This window comes from Acipenser ruthenus, chromosome 2 (assembly GCF_902713425.1).
Source record: "Acipenser ruthenus chromosome 2, fAciRut3.2 maternal haplotype, whole genome shotgun sequence".
NCBI lineage: Eukaryota > Metazoa > Chordata > Actinopteri > Acipenseriformes > Acipenseridae > Acipenser > Acipenser ruthenus.
In genome coordinates, this window is record NC_081190.1 from 117,168,577 (window position 1) to 117,184,623 (window position 16,047).

At 39.3% G+C, this 16,047-nt stretch overlaps 1 protein-coding gene across 4 annotated transcripts in view; it reads left to right on the forward strand.

Moving 5' to 3' along the window:
* The first annotated feature begins 5,051 nt into the window (after positions 1-5,051).
* Positions 5,052-16,047, forward strand: part of aadat (aminoadipate aminotransferase) — a 29,058-nt gene continuing 18,062 nt past the window's right edge. Inside the window, exons 1-4 of one of the 4 annotated variants that reach the window (XM_034015736.3) lie at positions 5,052-5,185; positions 14,287-14,358; positions 14,759-14,927; positions 15,770-15,890. In XM_034015736.3, the coding sequence (XP_033871627.2) occupies positions 14,292-14,358; positions 14,759-14,927; positions 15,770-15,890 (357 nt within the window). In that variant the 5' untranslated portion in view covers positions 5,052-5,185; positions 14,287-14,291. Of the gene's footprint in view, positions 5,186-5,509; positions 5,756-5,817; positions 7,218-13,209; positions 13,346-14,286; positions 14,359-14,758; positions 14,928-15,769; positions 15,891-16,047 lie in introns of those variants that run through there. The other 3 variants (XM_034015735.3, XM_034015734.3, XM_034015738.3) reach the window with 3 other exon arrangements.

The window sequence follows — 16,047 nt, forward strand, 5'->3', positions numbered from 1 at the left end:
ACAAGCCCTTTTCTTTAACCACTGGACCACACAGCCTCCCTCTTGTTTGTGTTGAGACAAAGGGATGATTTGCACTTTGTATGTTTCAATAGAGAGCTTGCGAATTAATAATCATACTTATGATGAAACAGATCGTTGAAATAAAAGAAGCAAACATTTCTTCTCTCACACAGACTGCATCATGTAGGCAGACATCACCAGGTGAAGATGAAAAGTCAAGGTTGAAATTAAATCAGATGTTATCAAAAGGATTAATACTGCACTTGATTTTCTTTTAGGTGCTGAAATGAGGTGATTCTGATTTTGATGAAGATTCAAATGTTGGGACGGGTGAAGACAACAATGAAACATTCAGCTGATGATCATATACCGAATCTCTTTCACTCAAAGAACAGGACTGAACATTGAAATTGCTGTTCTGTTAAAGAACACATGGACTATGAGAGCACCTTTCATGGACATTAGTTTTTTAAATAATGGGCTATTTAAATGATATTCTGTATTATTGAATATGTCTGGAATGAATGACGGGAAATGTATGTTAATGTTATTTGTAACAATGGGTTAGCAATAAAAATATGATGTAAAATGATTGCGTTTGTGGGGTATTGTAAAGCATATCACAAGATGTAATGGGGTTTGCATAATTAAGGAGAAAGGGGGTAATTGTTTACCAATGTTGCAGATAGATAGTTAAGCATTCATACACTATTTTAGTACTTATTCAATGTAGAGTGATCATGAGGTTAGTTTAAATCAATCTGATGTGAACATAAGGTTGATATGGTTTGGAATATGGATTCTGGAAAAATGTATTTTTACATACACAAATGTTAGAATACTGTTTTACTACAAATGTGAAAAATTGTAAGAAATCAAATCTATTTTTGTGTTACACCTGTTAAACATCTGTACATGGAAAATATGGTTTTCCCTCTATGCCAAAGAGAATGATAATTCATGCTGCTGACACCATGATTTCAATAAGCTTCAAGTAAATCCTTTCTGGAAATTACAGCTAGATTGAAACAACTACTGGGAGAGGAAGAAGGGATAAAGGTACATTTAGCAGAAATACAGGTTCAAGTGGACGCTCATCAAGACAAAACTGATGAATTCATACATGAAGGAAATTTGGAATTTCTGTACAAGAATACACACTGGGATTATCTGTTTAAGGGAGCAGTAACCTTGAGTTTAACTATTTTTGTAAATCACACTGATGATGTTTATATATCTTCGTAGAATGATTCACAAGTATTATGGTGAAATATTTCGAATTCACACAAAAATACTTCTATCTTAAGGAGTTGTTGATTATAGGAATTATTAGTTGTTTATTTAGCAGACACCTTTATCCAAGGCGACTTACAGAGACTAGGGTGTGTGAACTATGCATCAGCTGCAGAGTCACTTACAATTACATCTCACCCGAAAGATGGAGCACAAGGAGGTGAAGTGACTTGCTCAGGGTCACACAATGAGTCAGTGGCTGAGGTGGGATTTGAACCGGGGACCTCCTGGTTACAAGCCCTTTTCTTTAACCACTGGACCACACAGCCTCCTATTGATTTAATAACCCTATCGATGGCAGGTATTCGAAGACGGGTAAAATCTAGAATGCATCTAAACCTAAAACAGAAGCTTGTCGCTGGGATTAAATTCAATCTTAAATCAATTCCTTATAAATCACTACTTTTGATAAAGTTTGTATTATTTTGTATCACTGTTATGTAATTGAATATGAACTATTATTATTATTATTATTATTATTATTATTATTATTATTAATTTATTTATTTCTTAGCAGACGCCCTTATCCAGGGCGATTTACAGTCATAAACAAATACATTTCAAGAATCACAGTGCAAGTAATAATACAATTAAGAGCAAGATAAATACAATGACTTTGGTTCAAGCAAGTACAAGTGTGACAAAATACGATTCAATAATACAACAGATAACAGTGTCAGTGACAGTTACATCAGGATATAATTAAGTACAAAATATTACAGATTAAATAACACTTGGCAGATTACAGTACTCTGAAGTACAGGATTAAATGCAGTAAAATAGGGGGCAGGTAAGAGCAAGTAAATAGCATTTAAGGAAGGGTGATAAGTGTCCCAGGGGAAAAACAGAGTTCTACAGGTGCTTTCTGAAGAGGTGAGTCTTAAGGAGGCGCCGGAATGTGGTCAGGGACTGGGCAGTCCTGACATCTATAGGAAGGTCATTCCACCACTGCGGGGCGAGGGTGGAGAAGGAGCGGGCTCTGGAGGCAGGGGAGCGTAAAGGAGGTAGAGCCAGTCTTCTAGTGCAGGCGAAGCAGAGAGGTCGAGTGGGGGTGTAGGGAGAGATGAGGGTCTGGAGGTAGCTGGGTGCAGTCTGGTCAAGGCATCTGTAGGCTAGTACAAGAGTCTTGAACTGGATGCGAGTGGTGTTTTATGTACTGTGTATGATGGTGAGATACTCTCATATATTATATTTAGAGTATCTAAGGGAGGATTGTAAGGAAATTTGATAGTCCATATTATATTGTTAGAATATTTGGAATGTATGGTACTTTCAATGGAGAGACATTGAGCACAGAGTTTAGGTGGGGTATTTTGGAATGCAGAGTCTGTCTCAATACAATGCAGTTTGACTAGAGTTAGAGCAATTATGACAATTTATGGGCATTTGTGAAGGGGCTTTTTCAGCTCTGCTCTGCTTGCTTGCATGGGGGATGGGAGAATCTCAGAGATAACAGATGCAAAGGAGTGTGTGTGAGGCTTGGAGACTTGCCACATATAGGTATAGTGAGGAGGTGTCATAAATGACATCATTAAAAGGGTGTGTTTTGGAATCTACAAAACTGAAGTGAATGCATTGTGTGGTGCTCAGTTCTACCAATCTCACTGCAGCCCAGAGTGACGCTACTCTGTACAATAGTTATATTCTTGTATTACAGCAATAAACATATTTTTGACTTTCACTAATATTGTTTTTCAGTTTTAATCAATTTTTCCTTACATTATGTTTGCGCCAAACATAACGCTTTGCATTTAGGCCAAAAAGTTCCATTTTAGTTTTGTCAGACCACAAAACTTTTTGCCACATGGCTACAGAATCTCCTGAGTGTTTTTTTGCATACTTCAAATGGGATTCAAGGTGGGCTTTTTCTTGAGTAATGGCTTCCTTCTTGCCACCCTACCATACAGGCCAGATTTGTTGAGTGCATGGGATATTGTTGTCACATGCACACTTTGACCAGTCTTGGCCATAAAAGCATGTAGCTCTTGCAAAGTTGCCATTGCCCTCTTGGTAGCCTCTCTGATCAGTCTCCTTCTTGCTCGATCATCCAGTTTGGAGGGACAGCCTGATCTAGGCAGGGTCTTGGTGGTGCCACACACCTTCCACTTCTTAATAATCGTCTTGACTGTGCTCCAAGGGATATTCAAGGCCTTTGATATTTTTTTATACTCATCCCCTGATCTGTGCCTTTCAACAACTTTGTCCCGGTGTTCTTTTGAAAGCTCCTTGGTGCTCATGGTTGAGTCTTTGCTTTGAAATCACTACCCAGCAGAGGGAACCTACAGGAACTGCTGAATTTATCCGAAACCAACCAAGCTATTTCAGTTTTTATTTTTAATTAATTTTCTACAAATTTCTAGAATATTTTTTTCACTTAGAATTTGTGGGGTAGGATGTTTAGATAAATGAAAAAAAAACTATTTTAATTCCAGGCTATAAGGCAACAAAAGGTGAACATTTTGAAAGAGGTTTTAGACTTTCTATAGGCACTGTATATATATATATATATATATATATATATATATATATATATATATATATATATATATATATATATATATATACATATACATATACATATACATATCAGCCAGGCACCCAGTCTAAGGTTACAAGTTCCCACTATGCTTGTTCTAAGACCAAAGATTAATTCATTTCTTTAAAACAATTAAATCTTTCTGTTGGTTCTATTCAGTCTATTTTATTAGAGTGAAGTTTATTTAGCCGACGCCTTTATCCAAGTCGACTTACAGACACTGGCCCCTTCACGCATAGAGGTCACTACAGTGGACAGCTATTTATAAGTGATTATCTCCTATAGAAACTGTTTTGACATCACTGATGCATGGTATCCTCTTCAGTGGACGTCTACCGAAATTAAAACGCCTGCCATCTAGTGGCGTTTGATAGGTACTACAAAAAACATAACGGTGACAGTAGAATGGCAGAGAAAAGTTCAGCAGCACTGAGCACCTCAGGGATTTCTGTAAAATCCTTTTACACAAAAAGAGCAGAGGAGTTAATAAATATATATTCAAAGAAAGTAATGTTTAGGGAATAATATGGTATATGTTTTGTTCTAATAGTCACTTTATTTTTTTCACAGTTTATGTTAAACCATATGTCTACTTTAGTGGACGTCATGCAATATTAAGATTCATAATGCACATTAGGCCTATATTGTTCTATAGGCCTATGCTAAATATTTTTTGTCCTATAAGAGCTATATATTGCAGTGTGGTCCATAAATAGGATCATTTGGATCATTTTATCTTCTCTCAACTGTTTTTTAATTGAAAATGAATTTTCTGAATAATTATTAGCAGCAGCTGTGTGGTAGTAGTCACAGTTTTATTAGCAGTATTGTTATTTTCTTAGCCAGACATAAAGAGCATCGAGCTCCAGGGTAGTAGAGGAGATTCCATCACAATCAAGTGATAGTGATGATGGTGAATGGCAGCCAGACACGCAGGGAGAGGAAGCAGGGAGCCCACGCAGCAGCAGTGAAACAGATGAGGATAGTGAGGATGATGCTGAAGTAGTTGAGGGAGTGGGGAATCACTGGCCAAAGCTAACTGATGCAAAAAATGCTAACAGGTGCCATGATGAGGCTTCTGCATGAAAGGGCTAGAGTGTGTGAACTACGCATCAGCTGCAGAGTCACTTACAAAGAGAGTAAGGTAGAAGTTACTGTACACAATCATAGTAAGAAATCAAGGAGTTCCGTGACATCACAAAGGATGAGGGTGTGTGGGTGCGTGGGTGTGTGCCTGCCTGCCTGCCTGCCTGCCTGCCTGCCTGGTCCGGTGGTTAAAGAAAAGGGCTTGTTACCAGAAAGTTATTGTATTATTTGGAGTACAGCGGTGCTATCTTTAAAGGATATTACAACTGGGTAAGCAACGCTTCCTTTATTAACATGACGTGTACTCATTGATTGCGAGGGGACATATGTCAGGCTTTATAATTTTCTATATAAATAACAAACATTGCCTATAGTCTGGACGTCGCGAGTTCGAGTCCAGGCTATTCCACAGCCGGCCGAGGACAGGAGCTCCCAGGGGGCGGCGCTCAACTGGCCGAGCGGCGCCCGGGGGGAGGGAGGGTTAGGTCGGCCAGGGTGTCCTCGGCTCACCGCGCACCAGCGAACCCTGTAGTCTGGCCGGGCGCCTGCGGGCTTGCCTGTAAGATTCCCCGAGAGTTGGTCGTTCGCTTCCTAGAATGTAAGAACGATCTGCTGCTTCTGCACCCGCGCTTTAATCCAGATACATTTACATGCATTCTGTTTACGTTTGTTCATATTTCGTCCTTTATGAGAGGATGATAGGCATCGGTCAGAAAAAAGAGCAACTCATAATCGAAATGTAAGCCGGGAAATGAAGTCTTTGCCAAAATTAACTACAACACCCAGAGTTCCCTGCGAATTTTTTCAACAGGAAAGCGATAAACAGGTTTTTCTTGCAAGGTGAGTGTGTGTTGCACTGTAGGACGTAAATAATCGCTTACAAATTAATCAAATTACGTCATATATTTACTCGTATATTTTTTTTTGTTTAGCTGTCATGATTTCTTTTAAAGAAATACCATTTAAACGATGTCACTGCTAGATTGCTAACGCGTTATACTTATGTTTTAGGGTTTTGAAGTATGCAATAACATTATTAATGCAGTCCTGAAATTAGTTCATCCATACTTACTGTAGCGGAGTAGTAAATAAAATGCAATACTTAAAACTAATTTTCAAAATTGAATATTGTATAATACGCATAGCTGCAGTTTACCAGGAGTTAAGATTGCAGTAAAGTGTCTCTGTGCGCTGGGTTACTGTTTGATAGTGTCAAAAATGTAATAATCAGCGAGTCTCCACGAGTTCGCTTTCTGTGCCATCTGAAAGTAAACACAGCTTTAGCAAACTGTCCGACATCCAACCCATACACAATACTAACTGCAGATTATGATTACAACATTATTTATGTAACTTGGGAAATAATGACCCAAATAAATATGCATGTCCAATTAGGGTTGCCACCTCTGACTTATAAAAAAACAGGACACCATAACCATTTTGTAAAAATAAATAAATACAAATGTTATATATATATAATATATAAATGAGGATTTTTTTTTCACGTATATCTTTACTCATATATTTTTTTTGTTTAGCTGTCATGATTTCATTGATACCATTTAAACGATGGCACCGCTACACTGCTAACGCGTTAATCATATGTTTTAAGGTGAAAAAGTCTGACTATTCTAATACATATTACCAATTCTCTATTTATGAAACATGATAACTTTTCATAAGGTGGCAAACTGTTAAAAAATAAATAAAACGCAGACTAATCTGGTGGGTAAAGAAAAACGGGCCTTGTAGGCAAACAGGAGAATTTTAAAAGTAATGGTGAACTTCACAGGTAGCCAGTGTAACTGGGCGAGACCGGGGGTAATGTGAGCATTAACTTGATAAGGTGACCCAAGGGAAGCATGTAGATGTTAAAAAGAAGCCCGAGAACAGACCCTTGAGGGACATCGCAAGTGACAGGGTTTGCGACAGCACTGCTTCCATCATAGAAAATAGACTGCATGCGTCCAGATAGGTAAGAGGACAGCCAGGAGACAGGTTCCAGAGATCCCAGCATACTTCTGAAGGCGGTCAAGAAGAATGCCATGATCTATGGTGTCAAAAGCGGCCGTTAGGTCAAGGAGGACAAGCACAGAGGGAGCATCAGCACCAGCATTGAGCAGGAGATCATTCACAATCCGAAGCAGAGCAGTTTCAGTACTGTGATGCGGCCGGAAGCCAGACTGTAGAGATTCAAGTAGATTGTTGTCTGTGAGAGGTTCCATTAGCTGGCTGGCTACAGCTCTTTCAAGAAAAGGAAGATTGGATATGGGACGGAAGTTGGATAAGACGCTTTACATTGGTAATTTACATATATATATGATCATATATATATCCTTTAATATATATCCTTTACAGTAAAATATGGTTTACGTAGGATATGTAATGGATATTTAGCGGTAGCCATTAGTAACACTGAAAAACCTGAGCAAAATTTGAGTACATTTTGACTAATTTTGTCTCTTTTTACTGAAACACAACGACAGTGCCGTAGTTACCGTCTGTTAATAACGTGTGTTAATGTTTATTATCGGGTGGGGTGGCTGTAAAGTAATTCTGACCGTCACAAACAGGCTTTTCAGGCTCAGAAATCCAGTATACTGCATGATTGTTGATTTGTACCGCGATCTGGTGCTATTGTGTTAAACTGTGTTACAGTATACTGCTGCTCTGATAGACCTAGGCTGACTGAGAAATATGTCTGGGTTTGGTCTGTGGAAAAGATGGCAGCACTATCTGCTGCATTGTATGCTACAGTAGTAAGAGCACAGCGTTGAGTTATTAGATACTGTATCCTGATCTGTTCAGAACACTACATGAACCCCAAGGGACATGACTGCATACTGTAACAATACACAAAGGACCAGAGACACTGCAGTTATATGATTAGATGTGTTATATGATTCACCCAGACAAGAGACGCTAGATTCTTTGGCTCAGATAAGTAAGCATGTTTTAAACAATAACAGCACTAGCACGTGGGATACACAGCTCACACTTCAGTGACGGATATGTTCTATATTATTCACGGCTCAACCTTGTAATCATTCTTTGCAGGTTTTAAACTGCTGTTACATATTTACAAAACAGAGACTTTGTGTTCTAGTTGACTTTTAACTGGTAAGTCCAAAAGTTCATTCATATGATATATATATATTCACACACTGCTGTGTGCCTTCTAAATTTTTACTTTGTTTTTTTTAACTGCGAATTGAGAGCCATTAGTTGGAGATGCAAATTAAATATATATATTTTTAAAAAGAATGGAGATTTCCGGAAGGACAGTAACAGCCAGTGCGGGTATGATTTTACTTATTTGGTGCGATTTAGTAATCGTTTGTTATTACTGTTCCAGATGTATGTATAAATGTAAGTGTGGCTGGAGTGAGACAGACTGGCTTTATCCCTTCATATTGCAATGCTATACTCGTATAGATGTGTTTAAAGGTTGGCTGGAGTGAGACAGGCCGTCCAATGTCGACCCAGGGGACTTTTTTGACCTGAAAAAAGAAACAAGGACCAGGGGTCACAAATGGAGATTAGATAAAGGGGCTTTCAGAACAGAAAAAAGGAGGCACTTTTTTACACAGAGAATTGTGGGAGTCTGGAACCGACTCCCCAGTAATGTTGTTGAAGCCGACACCCTGGGATCCTTCAAGAAGCTGCTTGATGAGATTCTGGGATCAATAAGCTACTAACAACCAAACGAGCAAGATGGGCTGAATGGCCTCCTCTCGTTTGTAAACTTTCTTATGTTCTGCCAGCATATTGCAATATTATCAGTCGCTTGTGCGGAACAAACTTCTTGTATAGATGTGTTTCTTTAATAATGGTAATTGAGGAAGTCAGTTCTGTGTATTGTTACAATTTTTGCTTAGTCCCTTTTAAGTGAGATGTAAAGAGTTGAAGTCTAAGAGTAAGGATGAAGTTGAAGTCTAAGAGTAAGGATGATCTGGTTTAAATGTCAGCTTTTACACTAATGACAGTTGACAGTACTTAGTGGTGGGTGATTGTGAAGGTTATGCTCTTCAATCCCAATGAGATTAAGTGTTTTGCTAAGTAATAATATTTTGCACAAAAACCTGGATCTAAAACAATACATCAGTCAGAAATAGCCCTTTTTTATTACACCCACTGTAGACAGACTGTTGCAGGGGGACCAGTTACTGGTTGCACTCTGGTGTACCAGATGAGCTGAGACTAATTCTAAGAGATACATTGGGGCAGTTTCCATGGAAAAAGAAAAAGAAGTCTCGCCCTTTTCTCCCTCTATTTTGGCAGTACCTTTCAGGTATCGTTCCAAATGCAAATAACCTCATTAATATTAAAATACGGGAGGGTGTAATGAAATGTTTGTGTGTGCGTTCCAGTTTGGCCTTGTACAACTACTGCTGTCGTACAGCTTTCTTAAACGGGTTGTAAGTGTGTGTTGAAGCAGAGCAAGTGCAGCCTGTCTCATTTGGCCACCGAAAAAATGTAATACAAAAACTATGGGAAGCAAAACAAAAACCGAGATAGCTCTACACACACACAAAAAAAAAAAAACCCAAAGAACTTTCCAAAAGAAAGCGCTGTCCTATCCTTGTGTTATTTGCTAAACATTTATTGCCTGCATATGTAATATAAACCTATATATAATATATACAAGTTTTCTACAGAACCGTAGCTTCAGCATTTCGGATCCAACGGAGCTGAAATACCAGCACTTTAGGTTATAAAAATGATCCAGACAAATATAGCTAGTAGGTAATATCTACGATAGGCTACCCTACTCGCCTGCGTTCCTCACTTATAAAGACTTTCTTATAATAATAATAATAATAATAATAATAATAATAATAATAATAATAATAGTAATAGTAATAGTAATATATACGTGAATCCAGATTCCACAGGTGCAAGGCTTTCGCCAGTAGTTGTCTTTTTTGAACAAATTTGTGGAAGTCACAGTCGTTTTTTTTTCATGTTTTCGTACTTTTAAATAGTGCTGGGACAAATATTCAAACGAAAAATTTTTGACATGTATTCGGATACAAAAATGAGATGTTCGTATTTGTTACAAATGACAAAAATACCTTGCAGTTTAATGTCTCACCAGATGTTGCACAACAGTTTAAAAAAATGGCCAATGAAAACGAGCTCTGTGTGATATGCGAGATAAATATATATATAAAAAAAAACAGGATCAACACAGCAGCTCTTGAGCCTCTATTTAAAAGTTTTAGACAGCAAAAAGTAAACAAAAACAAAACGGTGAGTTTCCCCCCCTTCGTTTTACACTTTTGTGTTATTTGAAGTGTTTAAAGTTAAATTTCAGTTTATGTTTTGCTTGTTCAGCTATAAAAAGGCACAAGTAAACCTCATGTTATCACTTTATGAAAATGTGTCGATGGCTGCTGTTTACTGTGGAGAAACTGCAGTGACAAGGAATGGAAAAAAAGAAAAATTAATAAAATGCACTGTCAAATTTATGTACTATTTATTTCAGGAATAAACAAAACAGCGTTTAACTTGAACTGCTATTTGGCATCCTTTGTTTTTGTAGTTAATTGTAGTTAATTTGACTTATGATTTATTCCTGGGATATTTTTCTGTTTTAATGTGTTACATATTGTAAGGTCTTGCTGTATAATAAAGGCACACACACAGGTCATGGCCACGCCCCCTGCCCCTGCTGCTGTGCTGTCTCTGTCTGCGTTCAGAGCAATATAATGGCTTGTATTACTTTTTGAAAACGAACGACTATCCGAATGAATATTTCAATTCTAAGTGAATATCCGAACATGAAAATCCTGTGTTCATCCAGCACTTGGTCAGTGAATTAGGCTTAAGCCTGGTGTTGATGGTTCCCGCAGCAATAACACAGCTCTGCTAGTTTAATATGTATTGTGCTACAGAGTGACTTTTCCTTGGTAGGTACCCATGATAGATGCTTAAGGCTAGTGTACAGTGAATTGCATCTTATTGCCAAGGGACAGAAAAGTCTAGGCTTAAAACAATCAGCTATCCGATGAGCAATCAGCTTTGTTATTTATGTATTTATGTATTTGTTGCAGACGGTATTTATTTTTATTTGTAGTAGCTTCAGTATTTTTTATAACCTTGCGGATAAAACAAATTAGCTATAAAGCAGTTATTATGAGTCAAATGGCAATAACCTGAAAGTTGAATAAATGGTGTCACATACATTTTTTTTTTTCAAATAACTAAAAAAAAACAAAAAACACAATGAAGATCTCTAAATGTCTCGTACTGTATGCTTATTTTTTCGTATTTGGTCAAAGAACCTTGCCATGGCTACTTCCAGCGGATCTCCGATAACACTATGTAACACAATTTTTGTTCCTGGGTAGTAAGTGTTATTTCCTAATTGCTTATGCCTCAAAAGTATAGAAAATGGCTATTATTCCCCACAAACTTTGCTTTTGTGACCAGGACAGTGATATTTTGAAATGTACCTATTTCCAATGAGAAAACCGGTGAATTTGTGTCTTTTCGTTCACATAAAGTCAGAAAAAAACAACATATGAATCCAAATTAACATGTATTTATACTAAAGTAATACAAAAAAGATTTAGAAGTGAGTAGTTTTTCGAGATTTACGATTATACTGTAAATCACTTTCACGAATCAGCCCCCAAATGTAGTCTCCCATCATGTTCTTGTTATACTGTCCTTGGTAGCGGCGTTCAAAGTCCAGTATATCCTGGTGGAAGCGCTCGCCTTGCTCTTCCGAGTACGCTCCCATGTTCTCCTTGAATTTATCAAGATGAGCATCAAGGATATGGACTTTGAGGGACATCCTACAGCCCATTGTGCCGTAGTTCTTCACCAGAGTCTCAACCAGCTCCACGTAGTTTTCGGCCTTGTGATTGCCCAGGAAGCCCCGAACCACTGCGACAAAGCTGTTCCAAGCCGCTTTCTCCTTACTAGTGAGCTTCTTGGGGAATTCATTGCACTCCAGGATCTTCTTTATCTGTGGTCCGACGAAGACACCGGCTTTGACCTTTGCCTCAGACAGCTTAGGGAAGAAGTCGAAGGTACTTGAAGGCTGCCGACTCCTTATCTAGAGCTCTGACAAATTGTTTCATAAGGCCCAATTTGATGTGCAGTGGTGGCATCAGCACCTTCCGGGGGTCCACCAGTGGCTCCCACTTGACGTTGTTCCTCCCCACAGAGAACTCGGTCCGCTGTGGCCAGTCCCGCCTGTGGTAGTGCGCCTTGGTGTCCCTGCTGTCCCAAAGGCAAAGATAGCAGGGAAACTTGGTAAAACTGCCTTGGAGACCCATCAGGAATGCCACCATTTTGAAGTCTCCTATGACCTTGATGCCATCTCAGAAAAATGCAGATATGTATCCACTTAGGCAGCTGGAACTAAACTGAACTGGTGGGATTAAGGTCCCTGTATTTATACTACTATTTATATTACTGGAAAGTTCTAGAAGTTACTCCAAGTTTACTCAGCGCTGAATCTATCTTGAATGTTCTGGAAAATAGGTAAATGTCAAAATATCACTGTCCTGGTCACAAAAGCAAAGTTTGTGGGGAATAATAGCCATTTTCTATACTTTTGAGGCATAAGCAATTAGGAAATAACACTTACTACCCAGGAACCAAAAAAAAAAAAAAATTTGTTACACGGTGTAATAAAGGATTGCTTGGCGCAGCTGGTACGTAGAGTAGAAATTTGTGCGAGGTTATGTCACAAACCGGATTTTTACTGTTGAAGTCTCATAAGTATAAGGTATAACTTCTGGACATGTTTCCATAAAAAAACCCTGTTGTACTGCTTTTCAGCGTGAGAAGGCGATTTATCCACCCTTTCAAGTCATATAGGAGGCTGTGGTCCCCTTCTATCTGGAGGTTTCAGCTCGAGTACCCCTTTACAATTTTCGCTCAACTGAATGGTACCTCAGTTACAATAAAATGGAGAATTTAGGAGGCTGTGTGGTCCAGTGGTTAAAGAAAAGGGCTTGTAACCAGGAGGTCCCCGATTCAAATCCCACCTCAGCCACTGACTCATTGTGTGACCCTGAGCAAGTCACTTAACCTCCTTGTGCTCCGTCTTTCGGGTGAGAAGTAATTGTAAGTTACTCTGCAGCTGATGCATAGTTCACACACCCTAGTCTCTGTAAGTCGCCTTGGATAAAGGTGTCTGCTAAATAAACAAATAATAATAATAATAATAATAATAATAATAATAATAATAATAATACAGTGTGTCAGATGCTCACTTCCTGTAGCGTGTGGTGTGTGCTGCTACGTCACGTGAATCATGGCGGTGGAGAGAGGGGATCGACTTTCTAAGCTGCTTGGATACCAGCCAGTGAGGCCACGGGTGCTTTAAACTGGATGTGATGATAACTGAAACAGACAATGATGCAAAGTGAATTTAAATGGAGCCCTGATATTTCACACCCAGAGCTCCAGGTAAGGTCATTTACTCCCCAATTTAGACACTGTGAGTAAATTGCAGCATTACCTTGGTCACGTGTTTCTGGCAATACCCAGGCAGGCTGCAAGCTGTCCCGTCGTTTCTCCACTGCATGCAGTATATTCACAACTGACCCTTGAGACACCAGGAACCAACAAAGTACAAGAAGCTTGATAACATGCAAACTCAAGCTGTGTAGCAAAATTGCTATGCATATTATTTACGTATTCAGTTTAAAACACCCAGTACACTAAACACCCAGCACACCCAGCGCTGTTCACACCTATACCAAGCTGATCAGCAGTCTTGATTTTTTATTTTTTTATATGAATTTTCCAGCTTGGAGAATGACTAAATGAGCTTCATCGTGCGCAGTATACATGGTTTACATTTAACTCTGCAGAGACATTAATATATAAAGTGACTTATGGTCGACACCTCTTATTGGAAAAAGTTTTGGTGCATGAATGCCTTCAAAATTATATAGAGATGTTATATATATATATATATATATATATATATATATATATATATATATATATATATATATATATTTTTTTTATTTATATATATATATATACACACACACACACACAGTATTTAATATAATTATTTTAAAGACATTAATGAATGCTTTGAAAATATAAGTTTTAGACTGCTCCTCTGGTTTTGTTTTTAAATGTTTTGCTTGATTTCCACCTGTCCCTGAACTATAAATAAAGCAGCAGTGTCTTTCAAAGTCATGTTTACACTAAAACTTGTCTCTTCCCTAATTTGGCCTTTAGTCCATAACTTCATCAGGAAACACAAATCATAATGCTGAAGCTGATAATGTAAACATGGTTCTGAAAGGTAAACACTTAATAAATATGTAAAACAATTCAAACTACAGGACAGTGCTGTGTTATACTGACAGGTCATACTCCCTGTGTTGCAGGTATCATGAATTATTCCAGGTTTATAAATGCTATCAGTGCAGCAAGAAAGGCATCTCCAATACGAATATTAAGTAAGTTTTTTTAGAGATGTATGTTTTTCTGTTTGTTTTTGAATCACAGTTTCTGTTCCTGTACATGTTACAGATCTCATCATGGGGATATTTGAGGACGTCGGTACATTTATTTTCTTTGCTTTTTTCTTTAGTTTATTTTTAGTATTGCCGCTGTTGCTTACTAAATGAAAAACACTGCTTTAACAATATAGTTTAATCACTGATTTCTAGAAGTTAGTTGTCCCTAGAATGTTCTGCTTTATAAATGTGGCACAATCCTTTGGTGTTAAACTATACATCCCTATGTAAATCAGTAGAACAGCTCCATGAAGATTACACTTTTTTAATGAATCAGCATAGTTTTTCGATGCCATAAACTTGTGCTAGACTTAGTTGGTCCTGTTTGTTTATTTTGTAGCTGAACTGCAACAGAGATCCCCACCTTCCCTCATCTCACTTGCTGCCGGAGCTCCTAATGCGAACACATTCCCATTTAAAAGTGCCAGCATCTCTCTGAAGAACGGCGGCAGTATTGAATTTGATGAGACCCTTATGAAGAGAGCCCTTCAATACTCTGCCTCTTCTGGGTGAGTGCAGACAAGAAGTACAATCCAGGTGCTTTTGATAACTCCAAGGCCAGACAAACTGGTGCCTGTATTTAAATCTTCAGAGTTGGTTAGCTGGTCACTCTGAATATGCTGAATATTTAACATCTTGAGTCAGAGGCAGTGTTCAGAGCAGCTCAACTGTCCAGAGTGACGTGCTAACCCTGCATGTGATCAGAACTGTGTGTAGATACTGCACTTAGGTCACTGGAGATACAGGGCTCGGGGGAGATACGGGCCTCACGGGAGATACAGGGCTCACGGGAGATACGGGGCTCACGGGAGGTACGGGGCTCGGGAGATACGGGACAGATACAGGGCTCACGGGAGATACGGGGCTCACGGGAGGTACGGGGTTCACGGGAGATATGGGGGAGATACGGGGTTCACGGGAGGTACGGGGTTCACGGGAGATATGGGGCTAACGGGAGGTACGGGTTCACGGGAGATATGGGGGAGATAAGGGGTTCACGGGAGGTACGGGGTTCACGGGAGATAGGGGGGAGATACGGGGTTCACGGCAGGTACGTGGTTCACGGGAGATATGGGGGAGATACGGGGCTCACGGGAGGCACGGGGTTCACGGGAGGCACGGGGTTCACGGGAGGCACGGGGCTCACGGGAGGCATGGGGCTCATGGGAGTTACGGGGCTCACGGGAGGTACAGGGTTCACGGGAGATATGGGGGAGATACGGGGCTCACGGGAGGTACGGGGCGCACAGGGATTACGCAACCACAGTATTCCCCCATAACTGGATTATCACAAGACACAGGACCAAAAGTTGTTTTTTTTTGTTTGTTTTTTTTCTCGCTTGTTTTGAAGAATTCCAGAATTGCTTTCATGGATGAAGGATCTTCAGAAAAGCCTCCACAACCCGCCAACGGCCGGAAGGGCACAGCTGGAGATGTGTGTCACCACTGGCAGCCAGGAAGGACTGTGCAAGGTGAGGATACCCAGAATTGTTGATTTTACTGACTCTGGTCGGCTCTGCTGTCCAGCTCATTCCCCCCCTTTAACGTTGGCCAACCTTTCACTCAAAAACAGTTTGTGCTGCAGACTTGTGAAAGAAAACAAAAGGAAGTTACACCAAGGGGCTCGTG